This window comes from Anomaloglossus baeobatrachus, chromosome 1 (assembly GCF_048569485.1).
Source record: "Anomaloglossus baeobatrachus isolate aAnoBae1 chromosome 1, aAnoBae1.hap1, whole genome shotgun sequence".
Classification (NCBI taxonomy): Eukaryota; Metazoa; Chordata; class Amphibia; order Anura; family Aromobatidae; genus Anomaloglossus; species Anomaloglossus baeobatrachus.
In genome coordinates this window covers 17,359,462-17,385,435 of record NC_134353.1, presented here as the reverse complement: position 1 = coordinate 17,385,435, position 25,974 = coordinate 17,359,462, and the positions used below count along the sequence as shown (strand labels likewise).

Genomic DNA, 25,974 nt, shown 5'->3' with positions numbered 1-25,974 from the left:
CCTGTATGCGATCCCCCGGTACTGACACCGCCACACCCTCCTGTATACGATCCCCCGGTACTGACACCGCCACACCCTCCTGTATGCGATCCCCCGGTACTGACACCGCCACACCCTCCTGTATGCGGATCCCCAGTATTGACACCGCCACACCCTCCTGTATGCGATCCCCCGGTACTGACACCGCCACACCCTCCTGTATGCAATCCTCTGGTACTTACACCGCCACACCCTCCTGTATGCGATCCCCCGGTACTGACACTGCCAAACCCTCATGTATGCGATCCTCTGGTACTGAGACCGCCACACCCTCCTGTATGCGATCCCCCGGTACTGATACCGCCACACCCTCCTGTATGCGATCCCCCGGTACTGATACCGCCACACCCTCCTGTATGCGATCCTCTGGTACTGACACCGCCACACCCTCCTGTATGCGATCCTCCGGTACTGACACCGCCACACCCTCCTGTATGCGATCCCCCGGTACTGACACCGCCACACCCTCCTGTATGCGATCCTCCGGTACTGACACCGCCACACCCTCCTGTATGCGGACCCCCGGTACTGACACCGCCACACCCTCCTGTATGCGATTCCCCGGTACTGACACCGCCACACCCTCCTGTATGCGATTCCCCGGTACTGACAAAGCCACACCCTCCTGTATGCGATCCCCCGGTACTGACACCGCCACACCCTCCTGTATGCGATCCTCCGGTACTGACACCGCCACACCCTCCTGTATGCGATCCTCCGGTACTGACACCGCCACACCCTCCTGTATGCGATCCTCCGGTACTGAAACCGCCACACCCTCCTGTATGCGATCCTCTGGTACTGACAACGCCACACCCTCCTGTATGCGATCCTCCGGTACTGACACCGCCACACCCTCCTGTATGATGACCCCCAGTACTGACACCGCCACACCCTCCTGTATGCGATCCCCCAGTACTGACACCCACACCCTCCTGTATGCGGACCCCCAGCAATGACACCCCCACACCCTCCTATATGAGTACCCCTGGTACTTAAAACCCCCACATTCTCCTGTATGCGGACCCCTGGTACTGACACCCCCACAGCCTGGGTAGTTAGGTAGGAGGAGGCCGCAGGACCGTATTTTAGGGCTAGTCTTTCTTTGTAGACGCTCCTCGCTTCTTCTATAACCCTCATGTTCGGGGCCCTGGGGGCCACATTCTCCATCTGCAGGTAACGCGGTAACTATGAGGTCACATGACTGCACCCCCCGTATTCAGCATGCCGCCTCATCATGTAGGAGGTGCGAGCTCACCCCGCTGCTCAGCACTGTCAGTGCCGGGGAGAGGGATATAAATAACCGTAAGGATTAACCCCTCTCTGCCGGGTTCAGGGTGTACGCGGTGTCTCACATTCTTAGCATTGTCAGTGCCTCCGCTTGCTGTCAGTGAATGGATGTCGTCCTGCATTGTCTCTACTCTACACTTTATCTTACAGAGAAGTGGTGGAGATCGACTTATTCCTGAAGGAGACGGCCAGCCGAGAAGCCAACGCCAAGGTGCGCCTTCAGCAGTTCATAGAGGAGCTTCTGGACCGGGCGGACCGGGCCGAGAAGCAGCTGCAGATCATCAGCAGCTGCGGCACCACCCCCAACGGCAGCCTGAGTCGCTGCAGCATCCCCGGGTACAAGGTGACGGACGCCCGGGTACAGGGCTCCAGGCAGGTAGGTGCCACAGCGCTGAGGTGCTGGAGGGGCAGGACACCTCTGATGGGGGGATTATCTATAGATGCCCTCTGTACATTACACCCCTTCCTCTCTCTTGTAGAGGTCAGACAGGCACCAGGGGCCCGGCTCCTCTACGCACGGATCATACCCGGTGAACCAGCGCTCCTCCTCCTGCACCGGGTGAGTACTCACCTCTCTGCTCCAGGACGCTCCTCGTATAACACCCCATCATATCCTGTGCCTATACTGCCCCCCTGACGTCTCAGTCCACCTGCAGCTATTGCAGTGTAAACTCTCTATAGTCAGGCGGTTCTGTGTGGGACTTATGATGTCAGGACATGGTCCTAACAGGATCGCCAGGTAGCACTCTCTCCCTAATTCTGCTAACACCTGGGCAGGCAGTGCTGCACGTATCACCTTCATCTCCATACAGCATTGTCCTATACGGCTCAGAATCTAGAGGATTATTACATAGGGGAGCAGTAATGGTCGTCTCAGCCGCGCTCACCTTCCCCCATTACTCCCAGCGTCGAATGGTAGAATTGGAAGGGACCTCAAGGGCCATCTGGTCCAACCCCCTGCGAGTGCAGGTTTTCCTAAATCTTCCCGGCTATATGTTTATCCAGCTTCCTCTTGATTTCCATTGATGGAGAACTCACTGCCTCCCGTGGCCACCTAATCCACTCTCTGACTGCCCTTACTGCCTCCCGTGGCCGCCTAATCCATTGTCTGGCTGCCCTCACTGCCTCCTGTGGCTGCTTGTTCCACTGTCAGACCGCCCTCACTGCCTCCTGTGGAGGCCTGTTCCACCCTCAGGCATCCCTCACTGACTTCCATTGCCACCTATTCCACTTTCAGGCTGCCCTCACTGCCTCCCGTGGATGCCTGTTAAACTCTAAGACTGCTTTCACTGTCTCCCTTGGTAGCTTGTTCCACTCTCTGGCTGCCCTCACTGCCTCCCGTGGTCGCCTGTTCCACTCTAAGACTGACTTCACTTTCTCTTGTGGTTGCCTGTTCCACTCTCTGACTGCCCTCACTGCTTCATGTGGCTGCCTGTTCCACTCTCTGGCTGCCTTCACTACCTCCCGTGGCCGCCTGTTTCAATCTGGCTGCCCTCACTGCCTACTGTAGCCACCTGTTCCACATTCTGACTGCCCTCACTGTCAGAAAGTTGTTCCTAATGTCTAATCTGAATCTTCTTTTTAGTTTCCTTCCATTGCTTCTTGTACTTCCTTGTGCTAATGAGAATAGGGTGGTTCCCCCTGTGACGACCTCTCAGATATTTGCAGACAGCTAAGTCTCCTCTCAGCCTTCTCTTTAGTCTCCTCTCAGCCTTCTCTTTAGTCTCCTCTCAGCCTTCTCTTTAGTCTCCTCTCAGCCTTCTCTTTAGTCTCCTCTCAGCCTTCTCTTTAGTCTCCTCTCAGCCTTCTCTTTAGTCTCCTCTCAGCCTTCTCTTTAGTCTCCTCTCAGCCTTCTCTTTTAGTCTCCGCTTGGCCGTCTCTATAGTCTCCTCTCAGCCTTCTGTTTGGTCTCCTCTCGGCCTTCTCTTTTGTCTCTTCTCGGCTGTTTATTTAGTCTCCTCTCTGTCTTCTCTTTAGTCTTCTCTTAGCCTTCTCTTTAGTCTCCTCTTGACCATCTAGTCTCCTCTTAACCGTCTCTATAGTCTCGTCTCGGCCTTCTCTTTAGTCTCCTCTTGGGCTCCTATTTAGTCTCCTCTGGTTGTTCTCTTTAGTTTACTCTCGGCTGTCTCTTTACTCTACTCTCGGCCTTCTCTTTAGTCTCCTCTTGGGCATGTTTTAGTCTCCTCTCGGGCTTTTCTTTAGTCTCCTCTCGGGCTTTTCTTTAGTCTCCTCTCGGGCTTTTCTTTAGTCTCCTCTCGGGCTTTTCTTTAGTCTCCTCTCGGGCTTTTCTTTAGTCTCCTCTCGGTCTTCTCTAGTCTCCTCTCTGCCTTCTCTTTAGTCTCCTCTCTGCCTTCTCTTTAGTCTCCTCTCTGCCTTCTCTTTAGTCTTCTCTCTGCCTTCTCTTTAGTATCCTCTGGGCCTTCTCTTTAGTCTCCTCTGGGCCTTCTCTTTAGTCTTTTCTCGGCCGTCTCTTTAGTCTCTTTTCAGCCTTCTCTTTAGTCTCCTCTCGGCCTTCTATTTAGTCTCATCTCAGCCTTCTCTTTAGTCTCCTCTGGGGCTTCTCTTTAGGTCCCCTGGGCCTTCTGTTTGGTCTCCTTTCAGCTTTCTCTTTGGTCTCCTCTTGGGTTTCTCTTTAGTCTCCTCTTGGGTTTCTCTTTAGTCTCCTCTTGGGTTTCTCTTTAGTCTCCTCTTGGGTTTCTCTTTAGTCTCCTCTTGGGTTTCTCTTTAGTCTCCTCTCTGCCTTCTCTTTAGTCTCCTCTCTGCCTTCTTTCTAGTCTCCTCTCGGCCTTCTTTTTAGTCTCCTCTCGGCTTTCTTTTTAGTCTCCTCTCGTCCTTCTTTTTAGTCTCCTCTCGGCCTTCTCTTTAGTCTCCTCTCTGCCTTCTCTTTAGTCTCCTCTCTGCCTTCTCTTTAGTCTCCTCTCTGCCTTCTCTTTAGTCTCCTCTCTGCCTTCTCTTTAGTCTCCTCTCTGCCTTCTCTTTAGTCTCCTCTCTGCCTTCTCTTTAGTCTCCTCTCTGCCTTCTCTTTAGTCTCCTCTCGGCCTTCTCTTTAGTCTCCTCTGGGCCTACTCTTTAGTCTCTTCTCGGCCTTGCTTTTAGTCTCTTCTCGGCCTTCTTTTTAGTCTCCTCTCGGCCTTCTCTTTAGTCTCCTCTCGGCCTTCTCTTTAGTCTCCTCTCTGCCTTCTCTTTAGTCTCCTCTCTGCCTTCTCTTTACTCTCCTCTCTGCCTTCTCTTTAGTCTCCTCTCTGCCTTCTCTTTAGTCTCCTCTCTGCCTTCTCTTTACTCTCCTCTCTGCCTTCTCTTTAGTCTCCTCTCTGCCTTCTCTTTAGTCTCCTCTCTGCCTTCTCTTTAGTCTCCTCTCTGCCTTCTCTTTAGTCTCCTCTCTGCCTTCTCTTTAGTCTCCTCTCGGCCTTCTCTTTAGTCTCCTCTCGGCCTTCTCTTTAGTCTCCTCTCGACCTTCTCTTTAGTCTCCTCTCGGCCTTCTCTTTAGTCTCCTCTCTGCCTTCTTTTTAGTCTCCTCTCGGCCTTCTCTTTAGTCTCCTCTCGGCCTTCTTTTTAGTCTCCTCTCGGCCTTCTCTTTAGTCTCCTCTCGGCCTTCTCTTTAGTCTCCTCTCGGCCTTCTCTTTAGTCTCCTCTCTGCCTTCTCTTTACTCTCCTCTCTGCCTTCTCTTTAGTCTCCTCTCTGCCTTCTCTTTAGTCTCCTCTCTGCCTTCTCTTTAGTCTCCTCTCTGCCATCTCTTTAGTCTCCTCTCTGCCTTCTCTTTAGTCTCCTCTCGGCCTTCTCTTTAGTCTCCTCTCGGCCTTCTCTTTAGTCTCCTCTCTGCCTTCTCTTTAGTCTCCTCTCGGCCTTCTCTTTAGTCTCCTCTCGGCCTTCTCTTTAGTCTCCTCTCGGCCTTCTCTTTAGTCTCCTCTCGGCCTTCTCTTTAGTCTCCTCTCTGCCTTCTTTTTAGTCTCCTCTCGGCCTTCTCTTTAGTCTCCTCTCGGCCTTCTCTTTAGTCTCCTCTCTGCCTTCTCTTTAGTCTCCTCTCTGCCTTCTCTTTAGTCTCCTCTCTGCCTTCTCTTTAGTCTCCTCTCTGCCTTCTCTTTAGTCTCCTCTCGGCCTTCTCTTTAGTCTCCTCTCGGCCTTCTCTTTAGTCTCCTCTCGGCCTTCTCTTTAGTCTCCTCTCGGCCTTCTCTTTAGTCTCCTCTCGGCCTTCTTTTTAGTCTCCTCTCGGCCTTCTTTTTAGTCTCCTCTCGGCCTTCTTTTTAGTCTCCTCTCGGCCTTCTTTTTAGTCTCCTCTCGGCCTTCTTTTTAGTCTCCTGTCGGCTTTCTTTTTAGTCTCCTCTCGGCCTTCTTTTTAGTCTCCTCTCGGCCTTCTCTTTAGTCTCCTCTCTGCCTTCTCTTTAGTCTCCTCTCTGCCTTCTCTTTAGTCTCCTCTCTGCCTTCTCTTTAGTCTCCTCTCTGCCTTCTCTTTAGTCTCCTCTCTGCCTTCTCTTTAGTCTCCTCTCTGCCTTCTCTTTAGTCTCCTCTCTGCCTTCTCTTTAGTCTCCTCTCTGCCTTCTCTTTAGTCTCCTCTCGGCCTTCTCTTTAGTCTCCTCTTGGGCTTCTATTTAGACTCCTCGCGGCCGTCTCTTTATTCTACTCTCGGACGTCTCTTTAGTCTCTTCTCAGCCTTCTCTAGAAGTCTCCTCTTGGGCTTCTATATAGTCTAATCTCGGCCTTCTCTTCAGTCTCTTGTTGGTCTTCTCTTTAGTCTCCTCTTGGGCTTGTTTTTAGTCTCATCTAGGGCTTCTCTTTAGTCTCCTCTCAGCCTTCTCTTTAGTCTCCTGTGGGCCTTCTCTTTAGGTCCCCTGGGCCTTCTGTTTGGTCTCCTTTCAGCTTTCTCTTTGGTCTCCTCTTGGTTTTCTCTTTAGTCTCCTCTCGGCCTTCTCTTTAGTCTCCTCTCTGCCTTCTCTTTACTCTCCTCTCTGCCTTCTCTTTAGTCTCCTCTCTGCCTTCTCTTTAGTCTCCTCTCTGCCTTCTCTTTAGTCTCCTCTCGGCCTTCTCTTTAGTCTCCTCTCGGCCTTCTCTTTAGTCTCCTCTCGGCCTTCTCTTTAGTCTCCTCTCTGCCTTCTCTTTAGTCTCCTCTCTGCCTTCTTTTTAGTCTCCTCTCGGCCTTCTTTTTAGTCTCCTCTCGGCTTTCTTTTTAGTCTCCTCTCGGCCTTCTTTTTAGTCTCCTCTCGGCCTTCTCTTTAGTCTCCTCTCTGCCTTCTCTTTAGTCTCCTCTCTGCCTTCTCTTTAGTCTCCTCTCTGCCTTCTCTTTACTCTCCTCTCTGCCTTTTCTTTAGTCTCCTCTCTGCCTTCTCTTTAGTCTCCTCTCTGCCTTCTCTTTATTCTCCTCTCTGCCTTCTCTTTAGTCTCCTCTCTGCCTTCTCTTTAGTCTCCTCTCTGCCTTCTCTTTAGTCTTCTCTCGGCCTTCTCTTTAGTCTCCTCTCGGCCTTCTCTTTAGTCTCCTCTCTGCCTTCTCTTTAGTCTCCTCTCTGCCTTCTCTTTAGTCTCCTCTCTGCCTTATCTTTAGTCTCCTCTCGGCCTTCTCTTTAGTCTCCTCTCGGCCTTCTCTTTAGTCTCCTCTCGGCCTTCTTTTTAGTCTCCTCTCGGCCTTCTTTTTAGTCTCCTCTCGGCCTTCTTTTTAGTCTCCTCTCGGCCTTCTTTTTAGTCTCCTCTCGACTTTCTTTTTAGTCTCCTCTCGGCCTTCTTTTTAGTCTCCTCTCGGCCTTCTCTTTAGTCTCCTCTCTGCCTTCTCTTTAGTCTCCTCTCTGCCTTCTCTTTAGTCTCCTCTCTGCCTTCACTTTAGTCTCCTCTCTGCCTTCTCTTTAGTCTCCTCTCTGCCTTCTCTTTAGTCTCCTCTCTGCCTTCTCTTTAGTCTCCTCTCTGCCTTCTCTTTAGTCTCCTCTCGGCCTTCTCTTTAGTCTCCTCTTGGGCTTCTATTTAGACTCCTCGCGGCCGTCTCTTTATTCTACTCTCGGACGTCTCTTTAGTCTCTTCTCAGCCTTCTCTAGAAGTCTCCTCTTGGGCTTCTATATAGTCTAATCTCGGCCTTCTCTTCAGTCTCTTGTTGGTCTTCTCTTTAGTCTCCTCTTGGGCTTGTCTTTAGTCTCATCTAGGGCTTCTCTTTAGTCTCCTCTTAGCCTTCTCTTTAGTCTCCTCTGGGCCTTCTCTTTAGTCTCCTCTGGGCCTTCTCTTTAGTCTCCTCTGGGCCTTCTCTTTAGTCTCCTCTGGGCCTTCTCTTTAGTCTCCTCTGGGCCTACTCTTTAGTCTCTTCTCGGCCTTGCTTTTAGTCTCTTCTCGGCCTTGCTTTTAGTCTCCTCTCGGCCTTGTCATTAGGTCGTCTTCATAGGACATGGTTTGTAGACCTTCTACCATCTTGGTTGCTCTTCGATGTCTTTCTTGTACGCAGTACTCCAAGTGGGGTCTGACCAGGGCCGAACATAGGGGAATAATCACCTCTCGTGATGTAGAGTCAGTGCTTGTCTTGATACATCCCAGAGTTGTGTTGACCTTTTTAGCCGCAGCTCCGCACTGTTGGCTCATGTTGACTCTGTTGTCCACTCTTCTGCCCATGATGATGACCTTGGTGTCACGCTCTTCTCTCAGGGTCTCGGGCCGGGTGAAGACCGTCTCTCAGAGCTCGGGCTGTTACGACAGTGATGGTGCTGAGCAGATCCTGGTGGATGATGGTCTGGAGGATCACCACTACTCTGGAAACAGTAATGTCGCTGACAGCAGCTTCGAGAGGAACAACAGCCGTAGCTCCGGTCTCCGCAGGCAGGCCATCCACAACTGGCACCGCCGGCCGTACAGGAACAGCGAGGGAGACGAGGGGGACATTTCTGATGTGGGATCTAGGACCACCGAGTCTGAGGCTGAAGTCTGGGAGCAGGAGAGCATCGGCTCTGCGGACCTCAACACCAATCGCTCCTCGGGGGCCTGCCGGCCAAAGGGTGGGTCCTACCTGCGGGGGCTGCTGTAATATGGCAGAAGCTGATGGAGTATATTGATCACCTCCGTTCACCATCTTCCCCCCCCCCCCTCCAGGCCGCTGTGATGGAAGGATGCTGAGGCCGGAGAAGGGCAGCCCGTCCCGAACCAATGAAGTCATCAGCCCTGAAATCCTGAAGATGCGAGCGGCGCTATTTTGTATATTCACCTACCTCGATACCAAGACTCTGCTGCGGGTGGCTGAGGTCAGCAGGGACTGGAAGTTTGTGGCTCGCCATCCGGCAGTGTGGACTCGGGTTTTCCTAGAGAACGCCAGGGTGACCCCCAAGGTGAGTGATGGGGGACAGATATTCATTAGACAGATTTTATTGGGTGTCTGTGGTACCGAGTCACCAGATCCAGCATGGCCGCTCCTCTCATTAGTCAGTGGTATTGCTTTACTGGCGTCATCTCTGTCACTGTATGTAATTGTCACCTACTGCTGTAACCCGCACTAATGTGCTCTGTATACAGCGCTAATCACTGTACACACGACCCGTGAGATGGTCACTCTCATTATACTATTCTCCTGCAGTTCCTGGTCACCCTCTCACAGTGGTGCACACAGACCCACTCCCTGACCCTGCAGAACCTCAAACCCCGGCAGAGAGGAAAGAAGGAAACCAAGGAGGAATACATGAAAAGCACAAGGTGAGAAATCTATGCGTACTCACTGCTATGAGTGAATTATAGTACCAGCCCCTATGTACAGGAATATAACTTCTATAATACTGCCCTCTATGTACAAGAATATAACTACTATAATACTACTCCTATGTACAAGAATATAACTACTATAATACTACTCCTATGTACAAGAATATAACTACTATAATACTACTCCTATGTACAAGAATATAACTACTATAATACTGCCCTCTATGTACAAGAATATAACTACTATAATACTACTCCTATGTACAAGAATATAACTACTATAATACTACTCCTATGTACAAGAATATAACTACTATAATACTGCCCCCTATGTACAAGAATATAACTACTATAATACTGCCTCTATATACAAGAATACAACTACTATAATACTGCCCCTATGTACAAGAATATAACTACTATAATACTGCCCCCTATATACAAGAATATAACTGCTATAATACTGCCTCTATGTACAGGAATATAACGGCTATAATACTGCCCCCTATGTACAGGAATATAACGGCTATAATACTGCCTCTATGTACAAGAATATAACTACTATAATACTGCCTCTATGTACAGGAATATAACTAATATAATACTGCCCCTATGTACAAGAATATAACTGCTATAATACTGCCCCCTATGTACAAGAATATAACTACTATAATACTGCCTCTATATACAAGAATATAACTACTATAATACTGCCCCTATATACAAGAATATAACTACTATAATACTGCCTCTATGTACAGGAATATAACTACTATAATACTGCCCCCTATGTACAAGAATATAACTACTATAATACTGCCCCTATATACAAGAATATAACTACTATAATACTGCCCCTATATACAAGAATATAACTACTATAATACTGCCCCCTATGTACAAGAATATAACTACTATAATACTGCCTCTATATACAAGAATATAACTACTATAATACTGCCCCTATGTACAAGAATATAACTACTATAATACTGCCTCCTATGTACAAGAATATAACTACTATAATACTGCCTCCTATGTACAAGAATATAACTACTATAATACTGCCCCCTATGTACAAGAATATAACTACTATAATACTGCCCCTATATACAAGAATATAACTACTATAATACTGCCCCTATATACAAGAATATAACTACTATAATACTGCCCCCTATGTACAAGAATATAACTACTATAATACTGCCTCTATATACAAGAATATAACTACTATAATACTGCCCCTATGTACAAGAATATAACTACTATAATACTGCCTCCTATGTACAAGAATATAACTACTATGATACTGCCTCCTATGTACAAGAATATAACTACTATAATACTGCCTCTATATACAAGAATATAACTACTATAATACTGCCCCTATGTACAAGAATATAACTACTATAATACTGCCTCCTATATACAAGAATATAACTACTATAATACTGCCCCTATGTACAAGAATATAACTACTATAATACTGCCCCCTATGTACAAGAATATAACTACTATAATACTGCCCCTATATACAAGAATATAACTACTATAATACTGCCCCTATATACAAGAATATAACTACTATAATACTGCCCCCTATGTACAAGAATATAACTACTATAATACTGCCTCTATATACAAGAATATAACTACTATAATACTGCCCCTATGTACAAGAATATAACTACTATAATACTGCCTCCTATGTACAAGAATATAACTACTATAATACTGCCTCCTATGTACAAGAATATAACTACTATAATACTGCGCCTATGTACAAGAATATAACTACTATAATTGTTATGATCCGGAACCATGGAAGACCACCATAACTCAATGGTAAAAGGTGACAAGAGCATTGGCAACTAATCTGGCCGCCATCCCCTTACTAACCATCAACACTAGATGTAGCCGAGGGGTGAACTAACATCCTGTGCACCGCGAACCCAGCCGGAGAGCTAGCTATCCTAAAGGAAGGAAAGATGACCAACTCTCTGCCTCAGAAAACAGATAAAGAATAGCAAGCCCCCCACATTCAATGACTGTGGTGATACAGGAAAACACAATACACAGATAGATGATAGGATTAGCAAAAGGTGAGGCCCTCAATGACTAAAATACGAAAGGACAGGAAAGGGGCTGATTGTGGCCAGAGAAAAACCCTGCAAAATTCCAAATTCCTGATAGTACAAAAAGGCCCTCAGATCGCACGATCTGAACTCTGTCCTATACCAGGCGCTCTTGTCATACCAATGAACAGAAAACAAGAATCATTACAAATTCAAAAAGCCACAAACACATGGACTTATAGGAGCTATACTCCAAACAAAACTGCAGGGAGCTTCCCAGCTAAGCAACTGAGGGGGAAAATATCTGCATGCAAATAAACTGACAATAACCACAGCAAATGACAAACCCAGATAAGCGTAAAAGAACCAAACAACAAATAAAGAGCAAAGCACTTATCTGGGGTAAATGTGGTGTGGAGCAGAATGATGCAGGCTGGTGAACAAAGAGCAACTGACATCCGGCAACAGCCTGCAATCAGACCAGGATTTAAATAAGCAGAGAATTAGCAAAGGAAACGCCCATTGCTCAACACACCTGGTCTATGTCCAAACCATTCCTGGCCACAAGAGGGAGCCTCACAGCAGCCAAAACATAACTAACATTCACAACATATAATACTGCCTTTATGTACAGGAATATAACGGCTATAATACTGCCCCCTATGTACAAGAATATAACTACTATAATACTGCTCCTATGTACAAGAATATAACTACTACAATACTGCCCCTATATACAAGAATATAACTACTATAATACTGCTCCTATGTACAGGAATATAACGGCTATAATACTGCCCCCTATGTACAAGAATTTAACTACTATAATACTGCCCCTATGTACAAGAATATAACTACTATAATACTGCCCCTATGTACAAGAATATAACTACTATAATACTGCCCCTATGTACAAGAATATAACTACTATAATACTGCCCCAATGTACAAGAATATAACTACTATAATACTGCCCCTATGTACAAGAATATAACTACTATAATACTGCCCCTATGTACAAGAATATAACTACTATAATACTGCCCCCTATGTACAAGAATATAACTACTATAATACTGCTCCCTATGTACAAGAATATAACTACTATAATACTGCCCCCTATGTACAAGAATATAACTACTATAATACTGCCCCCTATGTACAAGAATATAACTACTATAATACTGCTCCTATGTACAAGAATATATCTACTATAATACTGCCCCCTATGTACAGGAATATATCTACTATAATACTGCTCCCTATGTACAAGAATATAACTACTATAATACTGCCCCCTATGTACAAGAATATAACTACTATAATACTGCCCCCTATGTACAAGAATATAACTACTATAATACTGCTACTATGTACAAGAATATAACTACTATAATACTGCTCCTATGTACAAGAATATATCTACTATAACACTGCCCCCTATGTACAGGAATATAACTACTATAATACTGCCGCCTATGTACAGGAATTTAACTACTATAATACTGCTCCTATGTACAAGAATATATCTACTATAATACTGCCCCCTATGTACAGGAATATAACTACTATAATACTGCTACTATGTACAAGAATATAACTACTATAATACTGCTCCTATGTACAAGAATATATCTACTATAACACTGCCCCTATGTACAGGAATATAACTACTATAATACTGCCCCCTATGTACAGGAATATAGCTACTATAATACTGCTACTATGTACAAGAATATAACTACTATAATACTGCTCCTATGTACAAGAATATAACTACTATAATACTGCCCCTATATACAAGAATATAACTACTATAATACTGCCCCTATGTACAAGAATATATCTACTATAATACTGCTCCCTATGTACAAGAATATAACTACTATAATTCTGTCCCTATGTACAAGAATATAACTGCTATAATACTGCTCCTATGTACAGGAATATAACTACTATAATACTGCCCCCTATGTACAAGAATATAACTACAATAATACTGCTCCCTTTGTACAAGAACATAACTACTATAATACTGCTCCTATGTACAAGAATATAACTACTATAATACTGCCCCCTTTATACAAGAATATATCTACTATAATACTGCTACTATGTGCAAGAATGTAACTACTAGAACACTGCCCCCTATGTACAGGAATATAACTACTATAATTCTGCCCCCTATGTACAGGAATATAACTACTATAATACTGCTACTATGTACAAGAATATAACTACTATAATACTGCTCCTATGTACAAGAATATAACTACTATAATACTGCCCCCTATGTACAGGAATATAACTACTATAATACTGCTCCTATGTACAAGAATATAACTACTATAATACTGCTCCTATGTACAAGAATATAACTACTATAATACTGCCCCTATATACAGGAATATAACTACTATAATACTGTCCCTTATGTACAAGAATATAACTACAATAATACTGCTCCCTTTGTACAAGAACATAACTACTATAATACTGCTCCTATGTACAAGAATATAACTACTATAATACTGCCCCCTATGTACAAGAATATAACTACTATAATACTGCCTCTATGTACAAGAATATAACTACTATAATACTGCCCCTATGTACAAGAATATAACTACTATAATACTGCCCCTATGTACAGGAATTTATCTTCTGTGCTATATCGCTCTGGATCTGCTGTCTCTGTATACTTTACGTCTCCGCCATTATTAGGGGCTGTCTTGAATCCGGTTTGGAATCTCTTCTGAAAGCAACAGGTGGGAACTTGTTAATCTTGCGGATCTCCCACTGTGCGAACATCCTGACGGACCGGTCGCTGTGGCTGGCGAGCTGCTACTGTCGGGCGCTGCAGGCTGTGACGTACAGGTGCTGGTGCGGTGTGTTCGGAGTCAGACATAAGTGGTGCACGCTGGTTGTATATTTGCTGTCTTCTCTCTGTATTGTTTCCTCCATTTTAGAAGCGGCACAGATCCTGTAGGACATGAAGTAATTTGGGCTTTGGGCGCAGGGTGTAGAGACATCATTTCCCTCCAAGTGGCGCCATTGCATCCATGGTGAGTCAGCAATATACAGTACGTCCCTACGGCCGTCCGTACAAAGAGCAGACATCTCCCCTCACTGACGGCTCCACATCTCCCCTCACTGACGGCTCCACATCTCCCCTCACTGACGGCTCCACATCTCCCCTCACTGACGAATCCACATCTCCCCTCACTGACGGCTCTACATCTCCCCTCACTGACGGCTCCACATCTCCCCTCACTGACGGCTCCACATTTCCCCTCACTGACGGCTCCACATCTCCCCTCACTGACGGCTCCACATCTCCCCTCACTGACGAATCCACATCTCCCCTCACTGACGGCTCTACATCTCCCCTCACTGACGGCTCCACATCTCCCCTCACTGACGGCTCCACATCTCCCCTCACTGACGAATCCACATCTCCCCTCACTGACGGCTCTACATCTCCCCTCACTGACGGCTCCACATCTCCCCTCACTGACGAATCCACATCTCCCCTCACTGACGGCTCTACATCTCCCCTCACTGACGGCTCCACATCTCCCCTCACTGATGACTCCACATCTCCCCTCACTGATGGCTCCACATCTCCCCTCACTGACGAATCCACATCTCCCCTCACTGACGGCTCTACATCTCCCCTCACTGACGGCTCCACATCTCCCCTCACTGACGGCTCCACATCTCCCCTCACTGACGGCTCCACATCTCCCCTCACTGACGAATCCACATCTCCCCTCACTGACGACTCTACATCTCCCCTCACTGACGGCTCCACAGCTCCCCTCACTGACGGCTCCACATCTCCCCTCACTGACGGCTCCACATCTCCCCTCACTGACGGCTCCACATCTCCCCTCACTGACGGCTCCACATCTCCCCTCACTGACGACTCCACATCTCCCCTCACTGACGGCTCCACATCTCCCCTCACTGATGGCTCCACATCTCCCCTCACTGACGAATCCACATCTCCCCTCACTGATGGCTCTACATCTCCCCTCACTGACGGCTCCACATTTCCCCTCACTGACGGCTCCACATCTCTCCTCACTGACGGCTCCACATCTCCCCTCACTGACGGCTCCACATCTCCCCTCACTGACGACTCCACATCTCCCCTCACTGACGGCTCCACATCTCCCCTCACTGACGGCTCCACATCTCCCCTCACTGACGGCTCCACATCTCTCCTCACTGACGACTCCACATCTCCCCTCACTGACGACTCCACATCTCCCCTCACTGACGGCTCCACATCTCCCCTCACTGACGGCTCCACATCTCTCCTCACTGACGGCTCCACATCTCCCCTCACTGACGGCTCCACATCTCCCCTCACTGACGGCTCCACATCTCTCCTCACTGACGGCTCCACATCTCCCCTCACTGACGGCTCCACATCTCTCCTCACTGACGGCTCCACATCTCTCCTCACTGACGAATCCACATCTCCCCTCACTGATGGCTCTACATCTCCCCTCACTGACGGCTCCACATCTCCCCTCACTGATGGCTCCACATCTCCCCTCACTGACGGCTCCACATCTCCCCTCACTGATGGCTCCACATCTCTCCTCACTGACGGCTCCACATCTCCCCTCACTAATGGCTCCACATCTCCCCTCACTGACGGCTCCACATCTCCCCTCACTGACGGCTCCACATCTCCCCTCACTGACGGCTCCACATCTCCCCTCACTGACGACTCCACATCTCCCCTCACTGACGGCTCCACATCTCTCCTCACTGACGACTCCACATCTCCCCTCACTGACGGCTCCACATCTCTCCTCACTGACGGCTCCACATCTCCCCTCACTGACGGCTCCACATCTCCCCTCACTGACGGCTCCACATCTCTCCTCACTGACGGCTCCACATCTCCCCTCACTGACGGCTCCACATCTCTCCTCACTGACGGCTCCACATCTCTCCTCACTGACGACTCCACATCTCCCCTCACTGACGGCTCCACATCTCTCCTCACTGACGGCTCCACATCTCCCCTCACTGACGGCTCCACATCTCTCCTCACTGACGGCTCCACATCTCTCCTCACTGACGGCTCCACATCTCTCCTCACTGACGGCTCCACATCTCCCCTCACTGACGGCTCCACATCTCCCCTCACTGACGGCTCCACATCTCTCCTCACTGACGGCTCCACATCTCTCCTCACTGACAGCTCCACATCTCCCCTCACTGACGGCTCCACATCTCCCCTCACTGGCGACTCCACATCTCCCCTCACTGACGACTCCACATCTCCCCTCACTGACGACTCCACATCTCCCCTCACTGAGGGCTCCACATCTCCCCTCACTGACGGCTCCACATCTCCCCTCACTGACGGCTCCACATCTCCCCTCACTGACGGCTCCACATCTCTCCTCACTGACGGCTCCACATCTCCCCTCACTGACGGCTCCACATCTCTCTTCACTGACGACTCCACATCTCCCCTCACTGACGGCTCCACATCTCCCCTCACTGACGGCTCCACATCTCCCCTCACTGACGGCTCCACATCTCCCCTCACTGACGGCTCCACATCTCCCCTCACTGACGGCTCCACATCTCCCCTCACTGACGGCTCCACATCTCCCCTCACTGACGGCTCCACATCTCTCCTCACTGATGGCTCCACATCTCTCCTCACTGATGGCTCCACATCTCCCCTCACTGATGGCTCCACATCTCCCCTCACTGACGGCTCCACATCTCCCCTCACTGACGGCTCCACATCTCCCCTCACTGACGGCTCCACATCTCCCCTCACTGATGGCTCCACATCTCCTCTCACTGACGGCTCCACATCTCCCCTCACTGACGGCTCCACGTTGCCGATTGTTGGACTGACTACGGATTTTCAGACTGACCGCACTCTCCGGACTGACCGCACTCTCCGGACTGACTGCAGGTCTCCGAACCCGAACTCACAACCTAAAAAAAAACCCCTGTGAGTGTTGTGTTGCGGGGAGTGCGGTCTGCGTGTGGACGGTGAGATTCGCCCGTCCTCCTGAGTGATTGTTATAGATATCTGCAGTGTTCTCACTCCAGACTGATGCATTGTCACATCTGTGAGGACAACATGAGGGCAGTAATGTGCTCCGCTCACATAGGCTGGCCTGCACCTGATACATTGGAGCAGCCTCCCAGCTGTGAGCCGCTCTGCAGCTTCTCCGCCTCTCACCCGCTTCTTTCTGTTTTCTCCGCAGCCAGCAGCCCACGCGTTTCAGTAACCGCTGCCTGCAGATGATTGGACGATGCTGGCCGCACCTCCGCGCGCTGGGTGTCGGGGGAGCCGGCTGTGGGGTGCAGGGGCTCTCCTCGCTAGGTACGGGGCTGCTGATATCATCATTACATTGTCCCCCAATAGAAGGGCATTCTCCGTCTCGTGCCTGGTCATCCTCCAGTCGCCTTATCTTGTTTCCCTTCTCCACAGCCCGGAACTGCATGCGTCTGCAGGTGCTGGAGTTGGACCACGTCACAGAGATCAACCAGGAGGTGGCGGCAGAGGTCTGCCGGGAGGGTCTGAAGGGGCTGGAGATGCTGGTCCTCACCTCAACCCCGGTCACTCCAAAGGCTCTGCTGCACTTCAACAGTGAGTATGGCTCCCACGCGGTGCAGTCCGGGGGAGTGATGGCGTCTGTCACTGACCTGCTTCTCTCTAGGTGTGTGCCGCAATCTGAAGTCCATCGTGGTGCAGGTTGGGATCGCTGATTACTTTAAGGACCCAAGTAGCCCCGAAGCCCAGAAACTATTCGAGGAGATGGTGAACAAGCTGCAGGTGACTCCAACCTCCATAGTGTGCGGCCTCCATAGTGTGCAGCCTCCATAGGGTGCCGCCCTGTGACCTGCGATGCTGGAGGTGACTCCGGCCTCCATAGTGTGTGGCCCTGTGACCTGCGGTGCTGGAGGTGACTCCTGCCTCCATAGGGTGCCGCCCTGTGACCTGCGGTGCTGGAGGTGACTCCTACCTCCATAGGGTGCCGCCCTGTGACCTGTGATGCTGGAGGTGACTCCTGCCTCCATAGTGTGTGGCCCTGTGACCTGCGGTGCTGGAGGTGGCCCTATTTACCCTTTCACCACAGTCAATCTTTGCATGACCCCATTATGTCCAGGTACGGCCATATTTAGGGTCCTTGATCCCCTGACCTTTCTTATTTTGCAGGCTCTTAAGAAGAGGCCGGGATTCTCCAAGATCTTACACATTAAGGTGGAGGAGGGCTGCTAACCCCTGCGGAGCAGATGCCTTATGATCAGATGTACCCGCGCCGTCTCGCCATGGGAAGGGCCGCACACGCCTATTGCCAAATATCCGTACCCGAGAGTGTTTGTGGAAGGCCCTGAAGATGCAGGCGCAGAGCAGGGAAGCCGTCAGGACCAGGTCCGTCTACCCGGACTCCTCCTCCTGTCCCTCCTCATCCTTCCATGTGAGTTCATTGCGACAGCCAAGAAGCCCCCGGGGGTCTGCCACATGGCCCCAGAGGACGGGGAGCGGCCCCGATGTCTGTGTGATCTTCTTCTTTGTGTTTCGAGTCCAGTGAGATATAATATAGATCTGTATATTATATATATATCCATATTTTATTCAGAAATATATCTATACTGTTATTTATGAGGCGCAGAGGACGTCCCCCGAGGAGCTAAAGACTGGATCCTCCTGTCCTCCCCGGGACAAGTCATGAGGAAGGCAATAATGCACATTTATCAGGAGACAACGGCCTCCATCAAGGCCACCAAGAGCCAACGGCCTCCATCAAGGCCACCAAGAGCCAACGGCCTCCATCAAGGCCACCAAGAGCCAACGGCCTCCATCAAGGCCACCAAGAGCTAACGGCCTCTATTAGGGCCACCAAGAGCTAACGGCCTCTATTAGGGCCACGACCAACGTATCACTGACTGCACCATGGTGGAGCATGTGTCCTCTGCACCATGGACCAGCGTTTCCTCGCCCATTCCAGGTGCTGCGAGAGGCTTCAGCGCCGCTGACATCTTTACCTCATACGTTACATTCACTCCATAGGGTCTTTACGGGGAAGCAGTTTATGTACGAGGGGCTCAGATCCAGGCACAAGGTGTCCCCAATATCTACCACCACTGATCATGGGCCGACAGGACCCGGCTCGAGCCTTTTCTTCCCTGAAAGGGTCAGTCTAGTTCTCTGCAGATAAATCTGGACACTTTTCTAATAGACGTTCACAGTATCCGCTCCTGATCTACAGCTCTGCTTGCTGTCAGTGATTTGACCTTTGAGTTCTTATCTGTTCAGGATTTCCGATTTACAGATCCTATCTACACTGATACATGGTAACAAACCTTCAGCTGTGAGAGCAGAACCAGATCAAAGAGGGGTCTCAGCCACAAAATATGAACAGAAATGCTTCAATTTACTGACAGCATGCAGAGGTATTATTAGTGGTATGGAGAACAGCTGACCTGAAAGAGGCAACAGAGACGTGGAGACTATGGAGCTCCAGCTGCAGTACCGAGGGACACAGAGAGTTGTCAGCAGCCCACAGGAGCACAGAGAGTTGTCAGCAGCCCACAGGAGCACAGAGAGTTGTCAGCAGCCCACAGGAGCACAGAGAGTTGTCAGCAGCCCACAGGAGCACAGAGAGTTGTCAGCAGCCCACAGGAGCACAGAGAGTTGTCAGCAGCCACAAGAGCACAGAGAGTTGTCAGCAGCCCACAGGAGTATAGAGTTGTCAGCAAACTACAGGAATATAGAGGGTTGTCAGCAGCTCGCTGTGTGCAGCCGTTTGTCAGCCGTTTTGTGCTGCCGCCGTCCCTTGGTGACACTTTTTTCTTGTGTAGCAGACACTCTGTGTCGTCCGCTCTTTTAGGAGCCGCAGTTGTTGCCGTCAGCTCCATGTGAAATCGGTTTCTGATGGTGTCTGTTCCTCTGGAGATGTCATTAGTATTAGTGGCCACTGGGGGGAGCTGTAGAGTCGGAGCTGCCATCTCTTGCAGAGTGTATCTGCTCAGGTCTCAGGATCTTTCCTTGCTTGTGCAGTCACTGTCCTGTGACGTTCTTACCCAAATTTATTTTGGCTTCTTTTGCTTCCACGCTCGGCCAGTGATTGGCTCGGCCTGTGGTCGGCTCGGCGCGTGATCGGCTCGGCCAGTGATCTGCCCGGTCTGTGATCAGCTCGGCGTGTGATCGGTCCTGTCTATGTTCGGCCCAGCCAGTGATCGGCTTGGTCATTGGTGATCGGCTCGGCGTGTGATCGGCCTGGCCAGCGATCGGCCCAGTCGGTCATTGGTGATTGGCCAGGCCAGTGATCGGCTTGGTATCTGATCGGTTCGGCCTGTGGTCAGCTCGGTATCTGATCGGCCCGGTCAGTGGTAGGCTCAGTCACGGCCCAGCCTGTGGTCAGCTCGGTATATGATCGTCTCGGCCTGTGGTTGGCCCGGCCAGTGACTGGCGTAGCCAGCGTTCAGTTTGGTATCTGATCGGCTTGGCCTGTGATCGGCTCGGTCATTGGTGATCGGCTCGGCGTGTGATCGGCTCGGCGTGTGATCGGCCCGGCCAGTGATCGGCCCGGTCTGTGATCAGCTCGGCGTGTGATCGGTCCTGTCTATGTTCGGCCCAGCCAGTGATCGGCCCGGTCATTGGTGATCGGCCTGGCCAGTGATCGGCTTGGTATCTGATCGTCTCGGCGTGTGGTCAGCTCGGTATCTGATCGGCCCGGTCAGTGGTCGGCTCAGTCACGGCCCAGCCTGTGGTCAGCTCGGTATATGATCGTCTCGGCCTGTGGTTGGCCTGGCCAGTGACTGGCTTAGCCAGCGATCAGTTCGGTATCTGATCGGCTTGGCCTGTGATCGGCTCGGCGTGTGATCGGCCCGGCCAGTGATCGGCCCGGTCATTGGTGATCGGCCTAGCCAGTGATCGGCTTGGTATCTGATCGTCTCGGCGTGTGGTCGGCCTGGCCAGTGATTGGCTTTGCCAGCGATCGGCTCGGTATCTGATCGGCCCGGTCAGTGGTCGGCTCGGTCACGGCCCAGCCTGTGGTCAGTGGTCGGCTCACGCTGGATGCGGCTTTGCACCTTTAGACGCTTTCATCCATCTTCTCACATTTCTTGCCTTACTTTACAATTAGCTTTCCTGAGTCGTCACCCGCACCCTAGAAACCCCTTCCCAATTTCCTTAAGGTGCAAATATATAAGTGTAAAACAAAATGCGAAGATTAGAAACAAATAGTTGCTGTATTTTGTGCAAAAGTGTAAGCACAAGCATCAGTCCATCTGCCCCGTGTGTGCCCCCGAGGGATGTGGGACAGGACACTGCCCGGCTGAGTGTGTTCTGAGAGGGGCGTATGAGAGGTGGGCCTCAGGACAAGGCAGGACGGCTCCCACCATGGGGGCCGCAGACTGCACCATAGCAGCGGGGCAATCACACGAGCGCTCTATATATTGCCCCAGTGAGGCAGACTATGGAAAGCAGGGGCCGACATTAAGAAACTGGGAAAATGGAAAAAATTGGTGCCAATTACCCGTCTGCCATCTTACACCTTCTGTGCCATGAAAGCCTCTGTCTAGTGCCTGGGAAAGAGACGCGGGAGGAGTGGGCTTCACGTTGAGATACAGTCTGGGGTCTACATGGCAGATTAGAGCTCGTCCTCCTGCCACATCTGAGCAGTAATGTGCGCGGTTTGGAAAAAAAAAGTATTGTCCCCCACTCCAATATCACTGAACTCAACCCCCTGCCCCAGAGCAGAGACTGTGAGCCCGGCCTCTCCCCAACATCAGTGTTTGATGAAGGGGCAAGAAATCCTAACGCCTCCAAAATCTTGTAGAAATCCTTCCTGGAAGAGCGGAGCGACTCCATATTGATATCCATGGATGTAGATGGAGCATAGAGAAGCCCCCAGAGGTGGATGGGGGGTGGCACAAACTTTTCTTCTTAAGGATGTACAGTGCCTACAAGTAGTCTTCAACCCCCTGCAGATTTAGCAGGTTTGATAAGATGCAAATAAGTTAGAGCCTGCAAACTTCAAACAAGAGCAGGATTTATTAACAGATGCATAAATCTTACAAACCAACAAGTTTTGTTGCTCAGTTAAATTTTAATAAATTTTCAACATAAAAGTGTGGGTCAATTATTATTCAACCCCTAGGTTTAATATTTTGTGGAATAACCCTTGTTTGCAATTACAGCTAATAATCGTCTTTTATAAGACCTGATCAGGCCGGCACAGGTCTCTGGAGTTATCTTGGCCCACTCCTCCATGCAGATCTTCTCCAAGTTATCTAGGCTCTTTGGGTGTCTCATGTGGACTTTAATCTTGAGCTCCTTCCACAAGTTTTCAATTGGGTTAAGGTCAAGAGACTGACTAGGCCACCGCAACACCTTGATTTTTTCCCTCTTGAACCAGGCCTTTGTTTTCTTGGCTGTGTGCTTTGGGTCGTTGTCTTGTTGGAAGATGAAATGACGACCCATCTTAAGATCCTTGATGGAGGAGCGGAGGTTCTTGGCCAAAATCTCCAGGTAGGCCGTGCTCTCCATCTTCCCATGGATGCGGACCAGATGGCCAGGCCCCTTGGCTGAGAAACAGCCCCACAGCATGATGCTGCCACCACCATGCTTGACTGTAGGGATGGTATTCTTGGGGTCGTATGCAGTGCCATCCAGTCTCCAAACGTCACGTGTGTGGTTGGCACCAAAGATCCCGATATTGGTCTCATCAGACCAGAGAACCTTGAACCAGTCTGTCTCAGAGTCCTCCAAGTGATCATGAGCAAACTGTAGACGAGCCTTGACATGACGCTTTGAAAGTAAAGGTACCTTACGGGCTCGTCTGGAACGGAGACCATTGCGGTGGAGTACGTTACTTATGGTATTGACTGAAACCAATGTCCCCACTGCCATGAGATCTTCCCGGAGCTCCTTCCTTGTTGTCCTTGGGTTAGCCTTGACTCTTCGGACAAGCCTGGCCTCGGCACGGGTGGAAACTTTCAAAGGCTGTCCAGGCCGTGGAAGGCTAACAGTAGTTCCATAAGCCTTCCACTTCCGGATGATGCTCCCAACAGTGGAGACAGGTAAGCTCAACTCCTTGGAAAGGGTTTTGTACCCCTTGCCAGTCTTGTGACCCTCCACGATCTTGTCTCTGATGGCCTTGGAATGCTCCTTTGTCTTTCCCATGTTGACCATGTATGAGTGCTGTTCACAAGTTTGGGGAGGGTCTTAATTAGTCAGAAAAGGCTGGAAAAAGAGATAATTAATCCAAACATGTGAAGCTCATTGTTCTTTGTGCCTGAAATACTTCTTAATACTTTAGGGGAACCAAACAGAATTCTTGTGGTTTGAGGGGTTGAATAATAAATTACCCTCTGAATAAACTTTTCTCAATTTAAAAAAAAAAAAAAAAAAAGAAATAACATTCATTTTTGCTGCATTTCACACTTCCAGGCTGATCTACAGTCCAATGTCACAATGCGAAGGTAATTCCGAATGTGTAAACCTGCTAAATCTGCAGGGGGTTGAAGACTACTTGTAGGCACTGTAGGTGAAGGACAGGAAAGCCCCCGGAGGTGGATGGGGGCACATACTTTTTTCGTGCAGTGTATAGCTGCAGTAGAGGGCTGACAACCCTAGCACAGTATGGTGCCTGTTGTCAGCGGTCAGTAGGACCAGGACGGTCTGTTGGTTGGTGGCCCACGTCCTGCATTCGGGCCAGGGCCGCTTTCCGCCATGTCCAATCCTGCCTTCGGGGCCCGGCCACATTCCGCCATGTCCGATCCTGCCTTCGAGGCCCGGCTGCTTTCCGCCATGTCCGATCCTGCCTTCGGGGCCCGGCTGCTTTCCGCCATGTCCGATCCTGCCTTCGGGGCCCGGCCGCATTCTGCCATGTCCGATCCTACCTTCGAGGCCCGGCTGCTTTCCGCCATGTCCGATCCTGCCTTCGGGGCCCGGCCGCATTCTGCCATGTCCGATCCTACCTTCGAGGCCCGGCTGCTTTCCGCCATGTCCGATCCTGCCTTCGGGGCTCGGCCGCTTTCCGCCATGTCCGATCCTGCTTTCAGGACCCGGCTGCTTTCCACAATGTCCGTGTGTCTCATTACTGCGCCCCCTCCCCCGCAGCTCCTCACCAGTAGCCGTACGCTTTATAGAATAGTCGTTATATAGAGAGAAGTCGTGGAGTCTTTATTTTTATATAGAGGTTTCTATGTTGGAGTCAGATATTTACGATGTGTGGTCTCCGAGGGTCACACCTTCTGGGAGGCCACAAAAGGGATCCACTCATTTCTGCACAAGGGACTATAATAAATCTCTGATCTCAGGGGATTGGGCACAGATCAGTAGCCCCCAACGATGGCCCCCCCACCCCTACAGGACTGGCAGCGTCCTGCTCCCGAGTCCTCCCGCTCAGCCCACAGATGGCCTCCTCCCGGCCCCTCTCTGGCCTTTTGTAGACTGAGAGGGAGAATCAAGCAGGTCTGTGCAGCTTGGAGAGGCAGTCTACTGTATAGTAAGAAAAATGACTGTAGATTCATCAGTATTACACAGAGGGATGGTCTGGACCCCTCTGACCATCATTAATAGAGGGGGCAGGCGCCATGTCATTCATTTGCACTATTATTTGCCATGGTTTCCTCCATCGTCTTCACGTGGACTATGAAGTGACCCTGTGATTCCAGCTGAAGAATCGATGAGTAAATGTGAGATTATTGCCCGAGTTCTTGTCTCTACGACCTTTATCTTTTGATCGTCCCTCTGATATGAGAAAAACAAGATTTCTTGAATTTAATAAAAGTTGATAATTTCTGTTCATCTCAGTGGCTGCAACACATGAATGACTGTCTGTGACCGGCCACGTTCCCTCGGCCACGTTACACGTGCGAATACTTTTTTTCTTCTCAGACACAGAACCCAGAGTTTCATTTAGCCCTTCACACATCAGTCTCAATAATGGGTCAGTGAGAGTCAGAGCGGGTCCGGCCCTCCTGCGAGGTGCGGGTCCGGCCCTCCTGCGAGGTGCGGGTCCGTCCCTCCTGCGAGGTGCGGGTCCGTCTCTCCTGCGAGGTGCGGGTCCGGCCCTCCTGCGAGGTGCGGGTCCGGCCCTCCTGCGAGGTGCGGGTCCGGCCCTCCTGCGAGGTGCGGGTCCAACTCTAATCCATGTCCATCCGAGAATAATCTACTTATTACTGATGCATTCGAAAGTATCAACGGATAATAGTGAACGTGCAGGTTATACCAGGTCCACGAAAGTGGGAGATTGTGCAGAAAAGAAGCCTAAGGCCGCGTGAACACACTGAGTATTTGGTGAGGTTTTGGTTTCGACTACAAAAACTGACCGAAAACTCCTGAGCACGTGGCCCAATGCAATCCGTGGCAGGATGATTGTTGTGTATGGGGATGATGTACCTTCTTACTACCAAGTAACGTTTACGGCCAAGGAGTTTAAATTTGGCTGGGAATCAATTGAAGATGTCCTGTCGAAGGCCTGTCGAAGCACCTCCAAAAGGAAACGTGCCGTAAAGTGGAGGCCATGATATGGGCAGATACAGTCACGTCAGTGTTATAGCTAATAAATTAGCCATGTTATGTTATTCGCACGGTGTTGATTGTGTCACATGTCAGTTAGCGGTGGGTATCACACATGAAGACTCCTGAATATGAAAGATGGCACCAGAAATCTACAGTGCCTTGTGAAAGTACTCAACCCTTTGGCCTTTTACCAATTTTGTTACTTTACAACCTGTGGTTAAATACTTTTGTAATCTTCTTTGTGTGTGATACATCAATACTAAATGAGAAAAATATAGGCAAAATTACAGTTAAGGGATTAAATAAAAATTGCCATGTGCAAATGTATTCACCCCTTTTGGAATGAAGCCCCTAAAAATTTATGACTCAAGCAATTCCCTTCG

The 25,974-nt window shown here is 49.7% G+C and overlaps 1 protein-coding gene across 3 annotated transcripts in view; it reads left to right on the top strand.

Moving 5' to 3' along the window:
• Positions 1–24,874, top strand: part of FBXO41 (F-box protein 41) — a 102,035-nt gene extending 77,161 nt beyond the window's left edge. For all 3 annotated transcript variants that reach the window (XM_075345953.1, XM_075345962.1, XM_075345970.1), the window contains exons 3-13: positions 1,480–1,705; positions 1,809–1,888; positions 7,940–8,286; positions 8,381–8,613; positions 8,859–8,974; positions 13,783–13,935; positions 14,028–14,123; positions 17,316–17,434; positions 17,543–17,701; positions 17,772–17,887; positions 18,272–24,874. In XM_075345953.1, coding sequence (XP_075202068.1) covers positions 1,480–1,705; positions 1,809–1,888; positions 7,940–8,286; positions 8,381–8,613; positions 8,859–8,974; positions 13,783–13,935; positions 14,028–14,123; positions 17,316–17,434; positions 17,543–17,701; positions 17,772–17,887; positions 18,272–18,334 — 1,708 coding nt within the window. In that variant the 3' untranslated portion in view covers positions 18,335–24,874. The remainder of the gene's footprint in view (positions 1–1,479; positions 1,706–1,808; positions 1,889–7,939; positions 8,287–8,380; positions 8,614–8,858; positions 8,975–13,782; positions 13,936–14,027; positions 14,124–17,315; positions 17,435–17,542; positions 17,702–17,771; positions 17,888–18,271) is intronic.
• Positions 24,875–25,974: the final 1,100 nt, after the last annotated feature.